General features: G+C 42.0%; 1 protein-coding gene across 1 annotated transcript in view; it reads left to right on the plus strand.

The window, feature by feature from the left end:
- The window catches only part of JAK1 (Janus kinase 1), a 56,526-nt gene that overhangs the window by 12,623 nt on the left and 20,296 nt on the right, over positions 1-23,607 (plus strand). Inside the window, exons 2-5 of the mRNA XM_065071991.1 lie at positions 15,904-15,984; positions 16,833-17,031; positions 18,089-18,212; positions 23,296-23,449. Coding sequence (XP_064928063.1) covers positions 15,979-15,984; positions 16,833-17,031; positions 18,089-18,212; positions 23,296-23,449 — 483 coding nt within the window. The 5' untranslated portion in view covers positions 15,904-15,978. The remainder of the gene's footprint in view (positions 1-15,903; positions 15,985-16,832; positions 17,032-18,088; positions 18,213-23,295; positions 23,450-23,607) is intronic.

The raw sequence follows: 23,607 nt of genomic DNA on the forward strand, positions 1-23,607 counted from the left end.
GTGATGGTAAAACATCCCGTTTCATCACAGCTTATAAAGAGGGAAGAGGTGTGATTTAAAGTTCCTCAGACTTGCTGCTCTCCTTTTCCTTTTTTCCCCTGGTCTTTCCTAATTTCCAGCGGTGGGGATCTCTGGTAGCCCTCCCTTTTCAGCCGTATTCACCCTTCTGTGTTTTCTCATTCGTTGAGTGTCAAAAGCAGTACGTGGTGTGTGAAGCTACTGTCTCTGTTTAGCTGAAGTTAAAACTGAGTCTTTGCAACAGATAATTGATTTTAAGTTTACCCTCCCCCCTCTAAATTCAGAAGACTTTTTTTTTGTCTCGTGGTCTCTTAGACGCAAAATATATTGTTAGTTCTGGTATCAAGTTCAAAAGGGGAAACATGAAACCCCAATTCTAGAGCACAGTTCCTGTTTTTCTCACTTGACAGTTTGAGCTTGGACTTTATTACTGCCAGTATTTATTAGTTTTGGAAGCCAACAAGTGCTCCTTGACAGTTAAGTAAATGAATCAGTCTGGGCATATCTATCTTCTCTTTCTTCTAAGTTGTGCTGAAAATATCCCGCAAACTTTTCCTGTTGTGCTTTTCCTGTCAAAGAAGAGCAGAAAGTAACAATTTTTAAGACTGGCACAACATAATATAGAGAAAAAGTTACTATGAATATTCATGCCTAAGGTGCCTCATAAAGTAGGGCAAATATAGCACTCAACTCTGGACTTCCCTAAAATAGCGAATATTTTTCTTAAAGGTTTCAGGTTAATGATTCTCCTTCTGCATTTTTTTCCCTTGATGTCCAAAAAAGCCACTCAGTCCCATGAGAAAAATATACAGGATTGCATGTTGGCACCAGTAGTATATAGGTAGCATTAAACAATTGCAGTTGATATCTGATTAGGTTGATTAGTCTTGATTAAATTGTCCATCTGTTACATAGGCTTTGTAATGGCTACAAACTTCACTCTGTGGAAGTTTCCTATACATGACCATTAGTTCCTGTAAACGCTAGTAAATAAGACGAAGACTTGCTTTAGAAGGGTTTTTCTCTGTTTTTTTTTGGATGGTTTGAACAAGGAGCGGCAGAGGCGCTGTGTTCAGATAGCCTGTTGAGACAACACGCCGATTTCTAGGAGGATGATCTTGTTGGAGGGTGACTCAGTAACTCAGCATGGCTGCAGGAGGGAGAGAGAGTAACGAAATACTTTCTGAAGTGAGATACTTCATAATTGCCTGTCAAACTTTTTGAGAGTAATTGAAGCATAACTCCTTTATTTCTAGTCCTTTTTAATGTTGACTTTCAGTCCTTTGCAGTGTAATCCTCTGAACTAGTTACTCAGAAATGATCGTTGAAGGTTGAAAGAACAAGTAGGAAATTCAGATGAAGCTTTAGTGGTGACTTGTCCATCCTGGAGGTCGCAAGATGGGCAGCGGTGTTATCCAGCGTGTAAATTAAGATGTTGCAGCCGGCGCTGGGAAAGCAGATACGGCGGGAGGTGCTTGGGGTGAGTCAGAGACGTCTGAGTCAGTGCTAAAAGTGATCGAACAAGAGCGTCCCTACTTAGCTATTTTTAATATTTTGCTTACTTGCATTTACAGTACCGAGCTCTTTACGGGAAAGGTAGTTAAAAGCTGTAGTAAGGTCTTCAAGCCACTTTTCATGGTGACAGCTTATTTTATTGATTTGGAGTGATGAATTCAGTCCTGCCTTTTCTGATATTTTTAGGTCTCAGAATAATTCTTGTTCTGCTTGACGCGTCCAGAAATGCCACAGTCCAGTTTGCACAGCATTGCGTCTAGACCTACAAGGGTAAATTGGCATCGAGGCCGGACCTTACAGCCGGATCAGCAGTGGGAAGCGGCAAGGACGGGTGGTGATGGGTAGCTTGGTAGTACCCAGAAGTGCTTTTCTACCTCATCAGGTGGAAGTCCGTTTTATAAGGAATATTAATTAATATATTAAAAAAATATTTGTGGGTTTTAGCTACAACGGAATATACAAGTCACAGTTTTGTTTTTTTTTTTTTCCGTTGTAAAACCCTGCTTACAGTTTACTTAATCTTTAGGGTGCTGCCTAAGCGTGTTCAGCTTGCGGAGCTGATGGCCAGCAAGATGCAGCCCTGACACCCTTCTTTGCAAATGCAGATATTCTCCTCTTTACGGATGTTGACAGCTCTATTTGCAGGAGGAAGAAGTCAAGGAGGTTGCTTGGGGTGCACGTATGTGGAGTTCAGCGGTGGCTTCCTGTTTACTGCTGCAGGGTGAGGATTTGGGCTGGGGCCAGAGAGGGTGCAGGAGGGTGCCTTGTGGATCTGCTGGTACACACGTCTGCCCTGCACCTCCTTGCACTTGGTGAGGTGTTGCCGAAAGCTGTGGGTTGGGGTGTTTGCTGTGGAGCAGCAGTGGGACCGGTACGCGGGCTGGAAATTGCTTTCTTTTCATGCTGCTGAAAAGATTTCCCGGTGTGCAGCCAAGTTCCTTGAGCGACGTGTTGGCACTGGAGCTGGGGACGAGGTTCATGTCATAATTCATCAGCTGAGTTTTGTTATCAGCTTCTTGGGAAGAAAGGGTTACCCGTGACATGTACAGCTGATACCTTGGGACTCATCAGTGGCAGGGAGCAAAGCGAGACCCAGAGATTTGTGGGCATTGAGTCCCAGCAGCAGTGTCACGGTCCTGCATCCAAAGCTGCTGCTGGGCCGGAGGGAGAGAGAGGAGCAGCTGAGCAATGTCTGTTGCTCAGTGCTTCCAGGGACCTGAAATATAGTTATACTTGGACTGAAAAGTGAATTGGCCATGAACCTGTATGAAACTGCTCTTGTCCAGAACTGGAAATTGAGAAACAGTGAGCTACTGTAAATTTTCATAACATAAAGATGCTACTGGGAGTGCAAGTAGACTCCTGAAAGTGTAGAAGTTTATATTCCTCTCATTAATTTTGACTTTGGACAGACATAATTGTACTTTGAAGAGTGACACTGGTATTCTGAAACACAGAATATATGTTATTCAGACTATTTTTTTTCAGCTGTCATACATTGTATAAGACTCACAGGAGGATGATTTTTTCTTGTTAAAGGGAAGACCACCAAGTTACCAGGCAGCAACTGCAGAAATAGGACAAGCAAATGTTTGCTGAAAAGATAAATTGGTGAACTTCAAATAAACATGAGATGATTCAGCCCTACTGGAATTTTGTCGAAGAGTTAAATAGGATTGGTAAACTGGAAGAGGCGTAAGGCTTTCTAGACAGAAAAGTACTTAGATTGTAAGGTTGAAACTGTTGTATGGGTGAGACCCACACCTGTGGCAAATGCCAAGTGTAGTAGAGTCTGTCTGAGTGTCAAGGCCAGCTTATGTCATTCTGGGACCAAACTGTCAGCAACAGGATCATTGTGCAACCTACAGTACAACCTCTCAAGTCCTTAACCAAACAGGACTCCCTAAGAAAAGAAAAACAAAGTCCCTTGCTCACCGTTGTACGTTAAAGCCACTGACGTGTCTTTTCACCTTTGAACCGCTGTTGACACAACTGTCAGAGGTAAACGTATAAAATTTATTCCTATTTAGCTAGTTAGTTAAAAATAACGTATGTATTTGTCCAAGAGATTGAATGGATTGAGTGTAAATATTTAGTTTGCTCAATAGGGCAATACTGGGATATAGCTCATAGTTGACCAAAGACTCACACCAGCACTTCTCTTAATTGTAACAAGTGCAATGTGTCAGGCATTCACAAGTACATTAGATAGTAGAAACTCAGTAAAGAACTTGCTGAAAATAATTGTTAGAACTTCAGTTGGTCGAAAAAAATCCATAATTACTGATAGGTGTCTTGAAACACTGCAGTGCTTTGCTCAGATTACCACTGCAGGTATGTGCAAGCTGGGGAAATCCTTCTGTCTGTGTTAACAGGTGATAGTGGAGGAGTGGACTGGATTTATGGTTCCTTCTCAGCCCTGGGTTCATGCAGAACAAGGTCCTTGTGGCAAGCTTGCTGTGCTTAAAAACTAAATTATCAGTTACTTTTGTCATCTCAAGAGATAAAATAGATACTAGAAGAATATCAGGGTGTTCTGTTGTTTCAAGCAGAAAACAAGTGTTAGATTGGACTTTAAGTGCAGCCGTTGGCGGCCTGGCCCTCATAACATGACAGCTATCCCATGTTCTGAAGCCCTGTAGGAGAATTGGTACAACGCCATGGAGGCTGTGTTCTGTTTTACTATCCAGAGGGCACCTGAGATGTGACCGACACAGTGTTTGCATTGAAAGGAGCAGTTGACTCTGTGTGTGTGTGTGTGTATACACCTAAGTGAACAAGCAGCAAGCACAATCTATAAGATTGGACACGGCGGCCCAAACCGGTTACCCAAGGAGGAGCATTTGACCCTACAACGGGGCACCCACCGCCATTCAGACTCAGCTTTTCCATCACTGAAAGGAGGCACAAGGATCACTGTTATTTGGCAGAGCTCAAGTTGTCTATTCAGACAACTTTCCAAATGGCTGCATTTGGCTTTCACCAATTGGCTTCCTTTGTTTCAAGTGGCTTCTGCCAATTTACTTGTATTTGATGGTTTTTAGGAAGAAAAGAGACTGCAGCTGTGAAAAATTATGTTCTCTTTCCCAGTCTTTGTTGCAGTTGGGATCAGAGAAAAAGGATTTAGGGTGGGATCTGAAGCATGTCATTCCTTTGTTACCCTTATTTTGGACTTACCTCCTCTTTTTAAAGTGAGATAGGCAATGTAAGGATTCATTAAAGCCTGAGAACATAAAAATAATTGCAAGCAAACCGAACGCTCTCCTGAAGGAGGGCCTGCTCATCCAGCTGTTGAATCTCCAGTGTAAAGAGATGTGGATGTCTGAGATCCCTTCTCAGTCAAAGGAAAGGCTCGGAAACTTCATCTGACCTACTCCAGGTTTCTGTTTCAGGGTAAGACAGAACAAATCTTGGACTTCATTGTCTCGATTGTCGATGAGAATGGCACACGATGTCTAGCCCGCAGGCAGATGTCTGCATTTAGCCAGAAGTACGTGCAACATGCAGGTATTGCTGGGGTCCCCTCTCATATCTGGCTGGGAAACCTGTTTTGAACACAATTTCTTTCTTAACAAACCGTTTCCCTGAGGTGAGTGAAGTTCAGTGCAAACTCATTTTTCAGCTGTTTAGCCCTACTGCTCATTTGTGGGAGAAGTGCAGCTGTGCATGGCTTTTTGAAGAGAAAAGATAAGTGTCTGCCCTGTTGCTTTCAGGCAGAGGATAAAAATAAACCAGTTACAAGTTTTGTCACTGTGATCCTTTGTCTCAAAAGGTTGTTTTGTACACCATCCTCTGAACTCTTCTGTTTTGCACACACTTGCAGCCATCTCTGACTGGACCTTGCGATGGGCTGCCCCAAGAAGCTCTGGCTTTTGTGAAATGGTGAGGAGAGCAGAAAATAAGCTGAAAATAAGTCCCTAAAATGGACTGAGTGGACTTTAGTGTTGTGTCTCATTGTGCTTCAGGCAAGTCAATGAACTAGTCACAGTTCCTCTGACTAATAGGAATAAATGTGTTTACAGCTAACCACTAATACAGGTGTACTCTGGTGATTAGTTGATAATAAAAAGTAATTGCTTTGTGTGTTTATCCCAACAGAAGGACAATAAAGAATTCTGTTTCCCACTTGTGTTAAAAATGATGTCTCAATGACAGTAAATATTTCTAGTCTCCAGTCATATGCATATTTTGAAAAACACACACAGGTGGATACAGACTGCACTGTTGAGAAATTGTTGTTTAAATTAAAAGTTGTAAAATACAATTAGCTTCAAACAGCACTGCCAGCACTTCGGTTTTCCTTTCTGGGGACTGCTCTTTGTGCTGGTGGGAGCCAGTATGAAATGCCAATTAAGTATATTTAATGGGTGTGTGCAGTGTGAGAAGACAGTTGCCAGGACATCGTCACGACGCTGCTCAGCCCTCGATGCCACCTCCTCAACACCCATCCCTGGTGCGACCCCTCAATGCGGCTCAGTGAGATTTCACTTCAGTCAATGAAAAACCCACCAGAGGGTGGGTAACGGAGCCAAATATGTCTTGTTAGTTTGCTTCAACATGCACAGATAACAAAACACAGTGAAAAGTGACACTAGGATGTGTTAGCTGAAGTAATAGTGAACTCTGCAGAGAAAATTCCTTTTCTGAAGCCTACCTACTCACCTATACTGACCTATACATCCAGCCTTTGCTTTTCAGAAGAGGTCTAAAAGCAAATGCAATGTTTGAAGCACGTTGTGCTCCTCTGTGAGCTTGCAGCTCTCTTGGCCCAGCCTGCAGGTCCTGTCCCCAGGCATTACTTGTGGAGGCAGAGGTGACTGTCACTGGCCTCTCCCTTGGGTTAGTACTAAGCTAGTCACTCTCATCCAGCTTTTCTGAACTCAGAACATTTTTTCAATACATGGTGAGCCATTGTAATCCAGTAACTTTCCTTGGGAAACCTTTGGGTTAGAAAATTCCATATTGTTCACTTCACATTGAATGGGTCTTTTGTGCACCTATGTGGCTAAATCTAGAGTTTTGTTTTGTTATATTATTTACTGGAATGTTAAGTAATAGTTCTTCCTTGCTACATCTACCACTATTAGAATATTTACCCTCAGTTTGTCAACTGCTGTAGCACCAGTGAGCACAGTAGCGCTGGTCGACATGGAGACTGCCATTCCCTCCAGTGAGAACAGTGAAGCCCAGTGTCTGAGAAAGCAGCAGGTTCTTCAAAATAAAGTAGTTAATAGGTATAGTAAGACAAGGATGAAATGTTACCGTGATTAACGCTCCTTCGTTAGTTTCCAAGCAAATAGGTTCTAGTTGGAGGTCGGTGTATTTGATTTTCAGAGCTCTGGGTGGCATTGGCGTAGCTACTGTAGAGCTCATTTCTTCCTGTAAATGTTCTCAGACGGCTGTGGCTTTCCAAGGCAACACTTGCAAACTCTTTTGCAAGAGAACATTTGATCCCACAAGCAACAAAAATGGTCCGTTGATACAAAGGAGCAGTTTCTCTGCAGACTAGGGCACTGTTACCTCGCTGTCTGGGATGCTGTGGTGGCCAGCACGGCCTGTGATGGTTTGATGGTGGCGTGTGATGGCCAGTGGGACGGGCTGGAAAAGCCAGAGTCACTTTGCTTACAGTCACGCCGAGGAAAGCTACAATCTGTGTTCAAATGTGAGTGGTGGTTTGCAGCATGTAGTAGGAATTGCAATGCAGTTTACATCTGGCAGAGAAAGATGTAATGCTGTTTTTCCAACTAGCGCTTCCAACTTGCTGGACCTGGAAGCACAGTCTGGAGTTAAGGGATTTTTTCTTGATGATAGTTGGGTTTCCCGCTGGAGTGAGACCAGCTGCAGTTCTCTTGAGTCCTCAGCGAAGGAACGCTGTGGGAGTGCTGGCAGCTGGGATTGCTGTGTTCCTCCCTTATACAGATGCAGGGGGGTGAGAAAAACTGAGGCTAAACTCCATTTCTTCCTATTGCCAAGTTTCACGCTGCCAGGTGGCAGATTTTCCAGGAACTGGGTTTTGCCTGGAGGGCAGAGGTGCCACCTGATAGTTCTTCATGGTTGATGATGCCTGTTTTTTTTTTGCCAAATATGATTAATCTGTAGCCCCGCTGGTAAGACCAGAAGTGATCTGTGCTCAAATCTGGAGTCCCATTGAAAATTTTCTCATTGCTCTGTTCCCATTGTGTTTTACCATGTTCAAGGGCCTTTACAGATGTTTTTGCATGGTGGCTTATGGGACCGCACAGCTACAATTATCACCTCCTCCGCTACCAGAGCACCTGCTGCTTTACAGAGATTTTTGTGCTTCAAATCTCAGCTGTTTTAGTCATTGTGTCGGAACTATATATCTAGTGCCTAACAGAAAGAGCTTCGGTTAAGACACTATATTTAAACCTGCAATTGTTTTTGTATCACTTGGCCATACTTTGTCCAACCAGAATTGCATGCTGTTTTCCAGTATTACAGAGCGTGATTTTAACTTAATATGAGATGAGAACACAGAGAGGGGTAAGGGACTTGGAAGATCAAGTTGCTCTTGCTGTCAATAGCAAATTCAAACTTTGCTGTGAAATTGTATGTTTTTGCAACTAGACTGTAGAAAGAATGTTTGTTGGTTAGGGGATGGCTTTGTTGGTGGTTTGCTCTGAACAGAAAGGGCAAGAGAACTGGTTAAGTTTTGTTTGGTTTTGTTTATGACTTGTTTTAAATGGTGAGCCATGAAGAGTGAACTTTAACAATATCCTCTCACCACATTAAAAAAAAAAATAAAAGAAAAAGGCAAACCATGAAAAAACACTTACCAAAGTGCAAAGCCACCACAGGAAGCATGTGACTACCAGAAATCTTGGCGAGTACAGCGACCGAGGGGATTGCCATATGCAGAGTAGATGTTGACCACATTGATAAAACTCATCAAGGCCTAAGTGGCACCAAGTTAGTGAAGCTTATTTTTAAACCAGGTAGAATGCAAAGGGGTGCCCATATTTCAGTTTGTTCTTCTGAGGGCTGCTGTGGTCAGCCTGAGGTTGCTCTTTGCCATCAGTACCTCCAGCTCTTGGGAGGTGCTGGGGGGCCGAAGCTGCTGCTGGGCAGCTCAGCCCCGTTGCAGAGCGATGCTGGGCACGTTCCTCCTCTGGGGTAACGAAGTTTTGCTGTGGCAAAACCTCCTTTCTCACCCATTCCTTCTCTGAGGCCAGGGCACCTCCACGCACATGGGGGATGGTGGAGAGGATGAGGAGGGAGCATGGGGCTTGTTTGTGGTCCCTCTTTGCTGCCACCATTGTACCGTGCAGCCTGTGCAGATGGTGCTGCCCAGCCTGGGGAGGAGGAAGCAGGAGATGGAGAGCACCCGGACAAGAGGCCCCCTTTTGTGATACTGTCTGAAAACGAGAAAGGGTTCAGAACATCTGGTGGCTGCTCTCAATGAAGTGGCTACAGGGCTGAGCGCGAGGGAAATGACCGTGCACGGTTCCTGCGCCGCGAGCTTTGCGGGTGGCCTGTGAACAGCCTTCGAGTCTCAGCAGAGAGGAGCTTTGCAGTAGCGCTGTGGTCACCCAGAAATCGCAGCCCCTTCGCGTGTTTTACATACTCTCGAACTAGAAAGCTGTCACGTGTGTGAACTCCGCCTACTCAGGCCGCTGGCATTTTAGAAACTATTGTTTCTAAACCTACCTCTGGTGTCAGAGGCTGCAGAGTAGGATGTTGGAGACCCATGCTAGTCACCGATACTGGCGCCGGTTGCTTGGGTAAGTGGGCAAGTGATTTAATTTCTCCTCCTCCTCATTTGCAGAAGAGACATGGTGATACTGTTTCTTGTGCCATTTCACCAGACCTGACTTCACTAGACATCGGCGGTTTGCTTGTTTTGTTTTCTTTTCTTACTGAAGAACTAAGACATGATCCAAAATTGGATGTTGTAATGTGCCTTCTTTTTCCTCGAAAAGAAGGAGAATATAAGATTCTCTTGTTGAGGAGCACCATTTCATCATGGAGATGGCCATTGTACCTGAGGGGATGTATCATCTCGCTATTATGCTAAAGGCGATGTCGTTGTTTTGCAACTGGAGGTCCAGACCGCCCCCCCGCCAGGGACACTCTCAGTCTAAATAATTACCCAGCAGAAGAGCGCTGGGTGTGGAACGGTGCTGTTCCAGGATGGCATGTCCAGGACCTGGGGTTCATGTCTTGTCCGCATGTACAGACTGCTGAGCAGGTGGGAATAAGGTGGAGATGGGATGGATTGTGGCTTGGAAAACTCTTGGCTTGTGAGGAGCACTTGGAGGAGAGCTTGTAGCGAGTTATTCCTTCATCAAACAATTCAGTGTGGTGACATCTCTCATATTTTAAGGCTCGGGAGAGCAGGACGAAGCTCCAGGCTGGTTAAAGAGGGGAGTTGTTCTGTAGGTCCACACCTTTATCCAGCAGGCATGGACAGTGGAACTGCTTCATGTTCTTCCTGCTCAGGAAAACTTTTGCTACCTCCTTAATCTTAAGAAAGAAAAGGAGTTTGAATTACTAGGAAGTTTTGTGGAGGAGGAAGGTAGGTGTTGAAGCTTTGTAGAAGTCCTGGCACATTGTTGGACACTGAATCCCCCTTGTGCTCCTGTGTCACAGCACCATCCATGGCACAGTGAGCTGTGGGACAACATCATCTCTCTGGAGTCTCCCAATTGTCACAGCAAGAATGTCACAGGTTGCAGTGTTTTTCTTTTTTCCATCCTTTCTATATTCGTTTCCACCTCTGTCTTTCTGATGGATGTGTGCAATGGCTACAGTGTGTTTTCCTCTCTTGGAAAAGGTAGAGACGTTCCCTGGGCTTCAGCACCTCCTCATAGACCTCAGTGCTCTGCTGACTTCAGGCTTGGGCATCCAACCAAAGACTCTTGACTTCAGAGAGTTGCAGAGCTGCTGTGCATGACCTTGTGTTTGCCTTGTGTGCCCCAGTTGTGAGGCACATTAAATCAGGTTTCATTGAAGTTACAGCTTTTACTGGGGCACGAACAGCACGTGTCTTCTTGCCACATCCAGTTCTAGTGACCTAACCGAGAGTCACTTGCCAGGTAAGCCCCAAAAGAACAAGTTCTGCAGAATTTTATCACTTTGAAGAAAGCGTGGATTTGGAGGTCTTTGCCACACCAAACTTTTTTCCACACGTCGGAACTGAAATTCAGGAAACCCCTTAAATCAGTGCGGTGCCACCAGGAAGAGGCGGCGTTTCCTGAAGATCTGCTTCATTGCTGGGAAGATGCTGTGGCTCTTTGCCAGAGAAATTCCATCGCATCTGCAAGGTGCGAACGGGCGGCTGCATGCTGGCGCCGGCACGGGCAGGGGACGTGGGAGAGCGGCGTGGAGGAGAACATAAAAGAAGGAAAAGGATCATTAATGCTGTGTGCCAGGCAGCAATAAAAACAGCTTGTCCGTGCGAATCTCTTTAAGGCTGGAATCTCCCTTCAGTCCCATTAGCATCAGTCTTAGTAATAATGCTCTTTTTTACATATTTGGCTTGTAAGGGGAAAAACAAACCAAACAAAAAAACTTTCCTCTAGTTTGCCTGTAATAGGCTTTGGAATATTTGCTACATGGTAATTACATAAAAATCACGTAATTGGTTGTTTGGTTTCTGTGATGGCCTGAAGCTTGATACGTGAATATATTTGCCCCCAAAGTAATTGGTACTGCTTTAGGTGAGAACTGGTTAGCGTTGATTATACAAGGATATAGTAACAGGTTGTAAGCTTCTCAAGAACGGTATCATTTATAGTTGTTATTATACCAGAAATAGCAATGAGAAATAATTTAGAATCCACATTGACAGTTTAGAAGCAAGCTATACAAATTATTGGTCTCTCTTGCTTTCATAGAGGCCGAGTCTGTATCTAAAGGAACATCAGGCTGAAAAGATCAGGTAACACAAAGGAAAATGTGATTTTGTGTGTGTGCTTGCGCACCTGCAACAGCTTTAGCAGATGGGACAATAAAGGTGGTAAATGAACACGCCAGCTGAAAAACCCCTTCCCACATAGGTGACACATCACGAAATTCAGAGAAGTAGCTGAAATTGTGTTGGAAAAGCAGAGGAAACGAGCACGATTCGTTCTTACAGCGCGACAGTGAACTGAGTGGGTTCGTCAAGCATCGGGTTAGTGAACACAAGAGGAGTCTGCCGCCTCTGCTTTTCAGAGTCAGATTGCTAAAAATAAAAATATAGAACATCTGTTAATAGAAGTGTGTGAATAGTGAAGGCTGGCTGACATACCTCATCGTATGCACCCTGATTTTCAGTTCTTAAGAACTTTGCTACGCGTTAACTATTTTTGCTTAAGGTTTCCGCTCTATGCGCTCTCAGCATGATTTTAAAAATAAAGTTTTACAGCATAGATCAGTCATGTCACAGAATGAATGCTATAGAAAAGCCCAGGGGAGATAAGTAATTCTGGGTTTGGGGCAGAGGTAAACAGTGTGTGGTGAGATCACTGTGGATAAAAGGAAAGAAGAAAAGAGAAGAGAAAAAGAGAAAAGAGAAAATAAAACTGGAATTGCACATTCGGTGAAGGAGTCCTGTGGTAAAAACCCAGCATGTAATCATATACATAAAGGTGATGAAATATTGTGTGTGCACAGAAAGGACTCAAATACAGTTAAAAAGGCAACCTCATTCTGCCCTGTAGCATTTGCATTCTTGAATCTCCAATACTTTAAAAGTTTTTTCCTTCAGTGTGACTGGAAAGAAACATCCCCAGAAAAGAGCACCGATAGTGTAGTTAATCTTAAATAATCTGTTATTAGTGAATGGGAGTGTTGAGAGCCGAGTTTGTGTAGGGAGCAGATCCACAGGTCAGAAGAACCAAACCTTTTGCTGCCCTTAGGCTTCCTCGAACCAGAGTTTTTGACCTGAAGGAGTTCTGTGTATGGTCATGTTCTTGTTTAATTAAAAGCTTTTACCCTTTTCTTTCCAAGGAGGTTTAGTTAATCGATGCTGGTCCAAGCTTTGCTATGGTGGTTGTTGTGCCTTTGCAGTGCCTTCAGTGATTTGGGATTTTAATGTACTACTTCATCACCATTTGCTATCGTATCAGTACTGTCGTTTTCTTTTGTTAGAATTTATGAAGTTAAGTAGAGTGCCTGGTTTTATTTTAAATGATTTTCCAATAGGTTATACTAGATTAGATGCATGTCCCGTGCTGTACGGGCTGTGACAAGTTTCTTTACTACTGTGTTGAAATAATAAATGAGAACTTCTGGGCTGACGTAAACTATGAATACTACAAAATGGCATGCCCTGCGTGCTTAAGGAAAGCCTATCTGCTATAAGCAATCAAACATCCCCTGGCTCTGTCCCTGTCATGAAACTAGAAATTAAATTGGCTGAGAGGGGAAAAAAAAAAGAGGAAGAGCCTGCAAATGGAGCTTCAAACCGAGTTGTGGTTTGGTCAGATTTTATCTGGGATTTTCCTCACATTTTAGGGACTTTTGCCCTCAAAACAGACCTTCTACCTTTGCATTTGGCTTCCATGATCCTTGTTTTTGGTGAAGCATGGGCAGCCCAGCGGTGACAGTGTAGCAGAGGCTGGTTTTCCTGTCAGAACTCCCCAAAAGGAGCAGGAAACAAAATTTACCTTTAATCCCAGCAGGTCTCAGAGGGCATGTTTGCCTCAGGCTGGCTCACCCAGGCTCCTCCTTCCTCAAGGGCAGATTAACTTCTTCCTTCTGCTTCAGGGAAAATATGCAAATAGTTTTTGAAGTATTTAATTTACGCCTCCGCCTTTTCTTTCCTTGATTTTTGGGGCATACAGAAGTTCAAAGGGGTTATTTAGCAGTGTTGTACAATCATTTTTTTTTCCTTAGAAATGCCAGGACTGCTGGGTTTGAGCCACTCTGCTTTTACTAAGGAGATCTTGGCTGAGGCAAGTCTTAGGCAGGAACTTGATGTTTTTACCTAATATTACTCTCTTCCACATATTTCATTAAGTCTTAATAGTTTAATAGCCAAACCAGAAACAAGCTAATTCACAACCACCTGTCTTTACAATTGCTTTTCTCTATTTTTAACTTTTCATCTTTTTGATATCAACATTTTGTGAGGCCTTCATCTGCATATGAAGAAAAAAAATACTTTCCGTGTGCTCCAGACGTGCTCACTGACCTCATCCAGAGAAATGAGATGTGACTTTTGGCAGTTGTGGGTGCGCGGTTTGTTTCTTGTGCCCGTGTGCACCCAAAATCACCAATTTTGTGGTTGTGGAGGATGAATCATCACCCCCCTCTGCTGGGACAGTGGGGTGCGAGTTGGGAAGTGCTGTGAGGATGAGGAGGGGACAGTGGAGCTTGTCCTGCAGGAGGGGGCCAGTGTAACGTGGCGCAAGCCAAGGAAAATCAACCTGAGAAAGGATATAGCCGGTATCTGTAAGTTCATCAGGGAGACGCAAGGGAGGGAGATAATCTGCAGAAGATGCACAATAAACAATGGTCCACTGAGTCTGTGAAACCTTTGAAGTGGCAAAGACTAAAAATCCCCCTCAGATTTCTGAGATGAAGCGTGAGGGCTGTGTAATGTGATGCTGTGACCCATGAAGTGATAATATCGCCGGGTAGGACTGGCGAGAGATGCTAGTGCGAGACGGAGCAGGAATTTGTCTTGCTCAAAGGAGACTTTTTGGAAGATCAAGATACATTTTTAAAAAGGCAAATTCCTGACATTGACCATGGGAATATCTGAAACACTTGTTAGTAAACAGTAAGTGAGAGATTAGATGTTGGTTTGGTTGGTTCATCCCCACAAACATATTGTAAACTAAACCACCCTTGAGGTTCTTTTGTATTTGGAGAATTGCTGCTGTGATTAGAAACAAGAATATGAGCGATTAAGCAAACCCAAAGAATGCTATGTTGAAAAGCAACAATTTTGATTTATGAATCTGCAAGAAGCAATGGTTTTATATTTCCCTTCACATTTTAATATTGTGGCCACACAGACATTAAAATATATTGAGTTTCAGTTATAAGATATGTTGTTTAAAAGTGAGTGTTTTCAATTAGATTAAAGCTAATGTCTTTAACCTTTTACATTTAAATTTTCTGGTGCTGTGCAGAAATAACAACTGGCTTGTCTGCATGTTCCAGTAATCATGCTCGCAATTACTTCTTCCCCATATTATTGCTGAGGGAATGTGTTTGGAAACTCAAATTCAGCATTAAAGCGGCACAGATGGAAGAAACATGCAATTTAATTGTAAATACATGCTGTGCTGTTAAATGCTATTTTTTCTATGATGGTATCACATTTGCTGGGCACTTTCCAAGCGCAAGGGAACCTTGTGCAGCAGGGTCAGGATTTCTCCAGACTAAGCCTAAGGCTTATAAAGCAACATTTGTTGAAGTCTCTATATCAGATCGAGGCCTAATGCTGCTGCAGCAAAAACAATACATATTTATTTAGTTCAAGTACATTTTAGCAGAGATGGGGGAGAAGAGAAGAAAGGAGGGATGGAGGATACAAGCAGAGGAGTCTGACAGTCTTGGGGGAGTGGTGGGTGATGTTTCCCAAATTACCTGGACCGTCACGTTTAGTTTAGACGCATTTTACAGCCCTGGCATCAGACAATGCTTTAAATAGTGACACTGTCACTCCTACCGTCAAAAAAAGATTGTGTTGATATTTTTCAGCCTTGCTGCATAAACTTTGGATGGGAGTAGTTTTGCAAACCAGCCCCAGAATGCCAAGGTGGTTTGTGGTGTTCGATAAGGCTTACAAAAAAAAAAAGTAGACTCTTGGGAGGTGGGGACACTGAAGTAATGGACTGTGCTCCTTGTGAACAGGGTTCCTCTGAGAGAAGTGACCCTTGTGATGATGTTTCCTTATCCTCTGCTGCCCAGCCAAGGCTCTGCACCTCTCAAAGAGCAAAGGAGAAGGAAGGGGAAGAAACGATAGAGACTAGGGAAGAATTGGAATTAACAATATGTAGTTAAAATTGTGAAGAATGAATTGACTTCCAAAGCCTTGAAGGAGGTAAAGCGAAGAGAAGAATGGTCTGTTGCTACAACTGAGGGTTGCAGTGAGTGCAGCACCAAACTGGTGGTTGATACTCCGAAAATACGAAAAAAACCCCAATAAATAACCAAGCCTTTCCTCCTGTTTTATGTTTGCATCTCAGCCGGTGCACCCAAAGAGTCAGGAGAAATCAGTAGACTTGCATAGATTCCTGGATTCTTGCTGTGACTGTCTGTGCTTGAGACTAGATCCAGGTCTCAGTTACGCTGATGGAAAGATTCCCTTGGATTGCAAGTGGCATTTGATCAGCCCGACCATCTCTTTTGTGCCTCAAACTGCACAAAACCATTCCTAACAATTTCTTTTTTTCTTTTTTTTTTCCTCAGCCGGAGCCAAGTGGCCCTCGCAGAGTGCGAAGATAAATCTGTTTCAGTTGTGTAGAGGATCAGACAGTCACATAAATGCAGGTGTGTTGGCTTTTGAGGTTTGGTTTTGTTTGTTTGTTTTTCGGTGGGAGGATTAAGTTTGTAAATGACAGAATTGGTGGTTTGGGCTTCTGTTACTAATTGAGCTAAAGCTTAGTAAAACACAGAACACAGACCCCATGATACCCAGAGTGTGCTCATCTAATTCCTTTCCACTCTTTCTATTTAAGCAATGGGTGTAAAATGCAACATGCATTTTCTTTCGAGTCAGGGCTGTCTTGTTTGCATTCTTGGCAGTCTAAAAGATACTGTATTAAACCTACTTAGTTCTACTTTCCCCTTCTGGAGAGAGAGAGAGAGAGAAGTACTAATAAAAAAATAACTCTCCAATAAAGCTCATTTCACTACATCTTAAGTATCAAGAGTTTAAAAAACAAAGGGTGAGAGGGGAGAAAACAATCAGAAATGTTTAGGAGATTGTAAAACTAGAAGCTAACATATTTAAAGGAAGTATAAATTGTACTGTTTACATTAACAAGCCACAGGTATTGTTTTCCAGTTAGTTAGGTGCTTAAGGATGTGAAAACTATTCCTTTACAGTAAGAAGAGAAATCTTTTAGAGTAGTCATGGAACCGCCAGAACAGAGGGGAATTATTTGAAAGAGAGTTACCAGAAACAGAATAATCATTGATATTTATTTTTTCACTCTCCTCTCATTTGTGAAAAGTACTGATTTTGAATAACAAGGTTCCCAATGTGGAGACTTTGAGAAATGCTGTGCCTGGCCCATCATAGTATGCAGTAGCCTCATTAAGCAATGGATTTATGTTCTGACAAATGTTCAAACTCTTCTTCACATTTTCCTTAACTATTTTCCCTTCACTTTCAGTATCTAAACGTAAAAGAAGATTGCAAAGCCATGGCTTTCTGTGCAAAAATGAGGAGCACAAAGAAGAGCGAAGTAAACCTGGAAGCACAGCATCAGGGTTTAGAAATACTTTTCTACCTGCAAGATAAAAATCCCATTTGTTACACCAGTGGCGAGTTTACCTCGGAGGAGCTGTGCATCGAAGCTGCCCAGCGCTGTTGTGAGTATATGGATTTTAAATGAGTTCTCAGTGGCAGGGCCTGATGGTATTGAAAGTCCTCTGCATGTAAGTCAATGCTTGCAGAATATTTGAATATTTTTAATGAAAATGAGTACTTTAAACACACCTGTTAATGTCAGCATGTAGGAGCAGTGAGCTGCTGCTGTTTGGATGTGAACCCACAGACTCTGCAACTGCTCCCAGTAATTTCTGTTGGAAATTTAAAACCTTTGAAGAAATGACTTAAGGTCAGCGTTCCCTAAGGGAACTTCTTTCTGCCTTCTCTGTTTTTTCACACGTGCTACAGGGCTCTGCAAAAGAGTCATTTCCCTGACCAGGGCTTTTGCACAAAGGTGCTGCCTCTGATGGAGCAGGAAACTGAGGGAAGGACAACAGCGGGAGCTGGAGCCTGTTTTGCTCTGGGATGCTGTAAATGCAAAGGTTAAAGCAGGACAGCCTGCACATACAGGTCAAAGTCTGTTCTTTGTTGGAAAAGCCTCTGTTGAATTAGCAAAGAGTGGAAAAATGACGCATTATGCTTTCTGTTTGCTGATGAGAAGGGGGATTTTCATCACTTCACTAAAACCTTCTCTTTCAACTATAGGAGTAAAATTTATTAATAAAATCAAACTCCAGAATCATAGAATGTCCTGAGTTGGAAGGGACCCACTGAGAACAAAGCTGTGGTATTGCTGAGTGGTTTTATTGAAATACCCATTTCTGTGATCTGGAAAAAGTGCAGGTTTTTAAGTAATTTCCTCTTAAGTTCAGACCTTTGGCAAAATCAGGATTTCAGAATAAATTTACTGTTAGAAATAGCTGAAATGATATATGGCTTAATACACAATGGAACCAGTGGAGTCAACCAATGCAGAGTTTCCAGTTCCACTTTAAGCATAACTTTCTAACGTTTCTTTCAAGCTAGTTCTAGTATCAGTTTCTGGTTTTTTAGTCTGTTTTGCAAGATCAGATATTTGTTTTATGCATTTGTATTTTTGAGGTGTGCATATCAGTTTTAGTCTTGTAATTCATACATTTATTTACTTTTCTCTGACAGCCATATCTCCTCTGTGCCATAATCTCTTTGCACTGTACGATGAAAACAAAAAACTCTGGTATGCACCAAACCAGGTGTTTAAGATAGATGAGAAAACATCCCACCGGCTCCATTATCGAATGAGGTAGGTGCAAAACAGCTGAAAAATTATTTTGGTAGCCATAGGTAGCTGCTCTGACTCTTAGTACTGAACTCACTGAAGATGCAGGAAAGCAAAACCAAATGAAGCAGCTTGCTTTTCACAGCATAGGTAAGAGATTAACAGGAAAGCTTAACATGTCTCCTGATTTTTTTTTTGTCTTGCTACATAACCTTGTAAAAAGCCCCACAAGTCAAAAAAAAACCCCAAGAACCTGTATCCACAAAGCTGTAGGTGACTGAACTAGCTAAAAGCTAAACTGAAGAAAAATGGCTCAAAAATGTTGTTTTATTATGTCAGTATTTTGCATGTTTCAATTTCCATTTGAAGTGTTCAAACTGAACTGTACTCCTGTTGAACTCAATGGGAATTTTGCTACTGACTTGAAAGGGAAAAGCAACATTCTATTGCTTTTGAAATTCTCCTCTGGGACTGTCACTTCAGGTGGAGTTCCCAAAATAGAGTATGTGGCCTGCTGAGATTTTGGGGCTGAATGGGCACCGCAGCCCTCGGCTGCTGGAAGATGAAAGCAGTAACAGTGACAACAGTGAGCATCTCACATGCTAAGGGAAGGATGTCCGCCTTTTAGGATTTGATAGAAATCTAATTCTGCACTTTATACTGCCTTCTTTTTTAAATTTTTTTATTCTGACTTTTCTTCTGTCATCCATATGAGCTTTAAATGTATGATATAGGAGAAAAATATGTGGACTAAGCTTTGCTTCCAGGATTAATTAGTCTAGGAACTTTACCCATCTTAAAGATCACTTTTGTCAATTTGTCAAGGTACAACTGTAAGAAAATGAGCTTCTACATAATATTCCCTCTTTGCCTTAAAATGTAATGTTCTCATACATGGTCAGTTTGGGCTGTAGAGGAGAAACTTCAAGGCTGCAGTATAGCTGTGTGCATTTTAACATCTTTTTTCCCGATAATCTCTAGTTAGACAACCTGACGGTCGCATGTACATGCTGATGTGTGTGTGTGTAAAAACACTTACATATGCAGATACAAAGAGAGAGCTTTGAAAATGTGATCTTTGAACTATAAGGTGTTTCAGTTCTAATTCCACTTGTGCCAGGCTGAAATTGTTGTTGTTGCTGGATGAACTGTTATGAGAAAAAAAATACTGACAACAACAAGGTCTTGGCTTTTCAAGTAATTATAATACCGATACCTATTTTAGAAGAGGATGAGGATATTGTAGTATTTTCTTTTTACTTTAACACAGTTTATTTAGTGGTGTTAATGACTTAACCTTGGCTAATCTCAGTTTTAAACAGCTGTGTATAAGTTTGGCAGATAAACACCATACAATAATGGAATGGAGTAACTGAAAGAAGCTCTGAGGGCTCCAGTGGCCTCTTAGAGCAGTAAGTGCCCCTTCTTGCTTTAAGAAATCAGTCAGATTAACCATATGCTGGATAATAAAATTTCTTGATATAATATGAGTCTGGTGTGTTTTCCCTTGAGACTGAAATTCTTTGATGTGGTGTGGTTTTCTCAGTAAAATAAGGTGGTATTTAAAAAATGTAGTTGTGGGAATTTAATCCTGTGATTAGAACTACAATGCTGTTTTAAACTTCATTATTAACAAACAGTTTCCGCTGTGTTTGGTGTTTTCTGTTCTACCATTTTATAGGCTGAAGCTGTGGAAGATGCCCTGCTTTATGTATTTAAAAGATCTGCTGGTTTATTTTTTTAAGCTCTGAAGCTGGGATGTGAAGTTTGGCAAGGCCGTCTCTTTTGTCAGATGTACTTCATGCATGAAGATTGGCACACTTTGGCCCGAGAATATGTATTTAACATAATTTCATATGCGTTTAAGAAGGGATTATGTGAGTTTAGGTGCTAATCTATGAAGATTCCTGTCTCCCTAGGAATGCTGTAGTGTATTTATCAATGAAGTGGTATTTTCCTTTCTTTCATTTCTGATGTGTTGCGTGTCTTGGTTTGGGCATCTGAAGTGAGAGCAGGGCTGAGCAACACAAGATTGTGAAACTGTTCTCTCAAAGAATATTGTTTATTCTGAGCTCTGCAAGAGGCAGAATTCCACTTGAGAAAGGAAAATGGTCTGGGCTTATTTAATAGTGCATTGTATTAGACTGTATATGTCATTTAGAGACTAAATAATTTTTATGTGGACACCCTTATTTCTGAAATTTCATTACGTTGAAAGGTTCAATTTAGTCATGTCCTATTAAAATTCTATATATAAAATGAAGGTATGTGACCGAGTAGCTTCAAATGCTTTTAGATGTTTGGTTTTTCTCTCCCTACTGAAAGCTTTAGATTTGGTTTCTGACTCCCCATCCTCCTCGCCCCATCCAATCTGTGCCAGCCCCTATACTTTTGGTGATATTTTAAAAGGACGTGTTTTTCACTAGAAACTTTGTAACTAGCCCTATATTTCTTTCACTTGCCTCAAGTTTAAGAAAAAACAAACCCAACTGTCTACAACGTAAGAAACCACAGTATTTTGTAATATCCTGGAGTAAGGGAGGAGGAGTTTAACTGTTCCACAGCTGGATTGCTGTTGAACCAGAGGCAGCAGCGTTTGTTGGTGTGGAGAAGGGGCACAAGACACGTGTTTCCTGGAAACTGGGGAAAAAAAGGACTATCAGGGCTGCTAGAGGTGAAAGAGAACAGCAGATCTGACATTTCCACCACTTCTTGGCCAGATTGAATGGGCTAAATTGCTCAAAAGGAGAGGTAGGTCGTGCTCCCGAAACTCGGGCGCACAGTCTCCTTTCCAGCTCGTCTCCAGAAGTTCTGAACTGGAAATGTCATGCTCCCGTTTTCTTTGTGAAAGTAGGACGGTAATAATCTGTCTCCCCCTTACCACAAGTCTTTTCAAGGCAGAGTCTCCTTTATTTATACAGTTCCTCAAACAATAGGGCTCTAATTTTTATTGTAACTTGCGTTGTCTTAATCAGTGCAGTTAAGTAGGGAAAGGACCAAATTCTCCTCTCAATTACAAACAATATACAATACCTTGCCCATAATGATTTTCAGGAAATACCAAAACAATTGGAGTTATTAATTATCACTCATCTTATAAAGAAACGTACGGAAACAAAGTGATTTCCTGGAGGCAGAAGGATTTGCTTTGCTCTGCTTTTTGTGCTTCAACCAAAGGAGTTGGTCAGAACTTACAGGATTTGCCAGTAGTTTTTGGCATAGTTGTGTGCTGGTGTTCCTGCTCATGCTATAGCTACCTGCTTTATGGGGACTTTAAAAAACTTATGAAAAAGAAAGGATGGACAGCAACACAGGACAGAAAGTGTCACCTCTTAAAGAGGAATTTGATACTTAATTCTTCATTTGAACGGTCAACTTACTGTGCAGATAATGTGTGATTAAAACACACAGTGCTGAACTAGAAGTACGAATTTTGTTTTGCTCTTCTCTGCGCTGAGGCTGATACGCACCAACCTCAACCACCGCAGAGCTGGGGCTCAATCCATGAACTCCCGTTCTGGTCAGAGACGAGTCAGGAAGATACAGTCATATATTATAAAACATACACGTTTGCGTGCGAGTTGTCCTGCACCGTGGTGTTCGTAAGCATTTGGCATTTGACTTGCTGCCCGTCTACTGTCTTCTCTTCAGGACAGGTCCCTTCCCATTTTTATTGCATTGTATTTCAAATGAAACTTCTTGGGCGACATAGTCATTTCTTATTTAAACAGATTTGGTATTTGTAATCTCAAAACGTGTTTGTAGATGATGAGGTAGTTTATCTATGCAGCTTTTTCTTTCAGTACAGAAGATGTGTATTTCCAATTTGAGAGTTGGATATGCCCATCACATGCCTCAGCATTTTCTACCTAAAACCTTAGGTTTTTTCCACTCACTCTTTCTTTACTATTTCTCTTATGTGCAGTGTCTATTACCATTCACTTTCGTTTGTTTGTTTGTTTTTTCTTGTGTAGAACTGTCTAATCTCATTTTGGTCACAAAAATTCTTTAAATTTTGATCACATATTTAGGCAGACATTAAAATCTTCGCTGTCGAGATGTCATGGTAGTGTGAAATAAATTATGTGACATAGTCATCCCTGTCCATCAGAAATGTCAGATTTCACATCACCCTTCGTATCAATGCAGCAATATATATACACAATGCAGTAATTCTCATTGTTTTCTCTTGCCAGTGCTGAATGCTCCTCTGGAGTTAGATTGACATGTTCTTTCTGAAATCCTTCCCCCTTAGCAGTGGGGTAAATCTGCTCTGCTGTAACCTTTTAATTTTAAGCAGCTCATAATCATGTGCAAGGCATGAACCTTTGCAGAAAGTACATTGATTTGAATTGGGTTTAACTAAACTTTACTTGATTTAAAATGTTACTAGAACCCAGGAAAACACAGATTTCTGGAATAATTTAGGCAAAGATTTCTCAAAAGGTGCTAACAGAGCTTGAACTCAAAAATGTCATTAATTTTTAGTAGATGCCAACTCCTTTAGCAGGTTTTTAATTAAGCAGCTTAGTGTACAGCTATGGGTAAAAAGCTTGCTTGTAATATACCTAGAAGATAGACTGTCCCTTTAAAACCAGGTGATTTGAATCAGTGTCTTTTTCACCAGCTCCATCGGAAACCTAAAGGGAAGCAGAAATTCCAGGGAGTGAGGCAGAGCCCAAGTGGAGGAGGAGCCCTGAGATCTTGTTAACCCACTTTATCTTGCAATGATAATGCACAGCAGAGACTTTACACCCTCTGACACTGCTCAGGTGATGTCAGAAGTGATGGAAACATCATCTGAGCGGGGCCTTCTTGCTGGGTGGGCTGCGCGGGAATGTGGCAAGGATCAGACACAGTATCGTGAGTTAATAGTGAGATACTGTTGAGTAGAAACGCTGAAGACCTTTGACTAATAAACCCGTTTTTCCCCAGTTGCCCAGGCCAGGCATGTCGTTTCAGCAGTGGACCACTTACCTTGCAACCTCAGGACAGACGATGGATTTTGACTTTTAACTGCTTTTCTTTCAAAAGTTTAAAATATGTATTAATGTACATGAAGGATTTTCCCACAAGTTTTTAAAGTTTATTGCTGTTTTCTTTCAAGATACTACTTCACAAACTGGCACGGGACTAGTGAAAGCGAGCCCTCAGTGTGGAGGCATTCCCCAAGGAAGGCGAAGAGCGCGTACGAGAAGAAGCTGGCCCCAGAAGGAACCCCCATCCTTGATGCAAACTCCTTAGAATACATCTTTGCACAGGTAAGAGCTTGCTTGCAAGTATGTTTGCCATCATAGTCACACAAAAACTTTTTTATCCTTTAGAAGATGCTCTAAAAAGCTATATTCAGACTTTTAAAGTGCACAAAACATTATCTGTTAATATTGATAAGTGTTTTCTTCATACTTCTGTATAGTGG

Source organism: Columba livia, chromosome 8 (genome assembly GCF_036013475.1).
Source record: "Columba livia isolate bColLiv1 breed racing homer chromosome 8, bColLiv1.pat.W.v2, whole genome shotgun sequence".
Classification (NCBI taxonomy): domain Eukaryota; kingdom Metazoa; phylum Chordata; class Aves; order Columbiformes; family Columbidae; genus Columba; species Columba livia.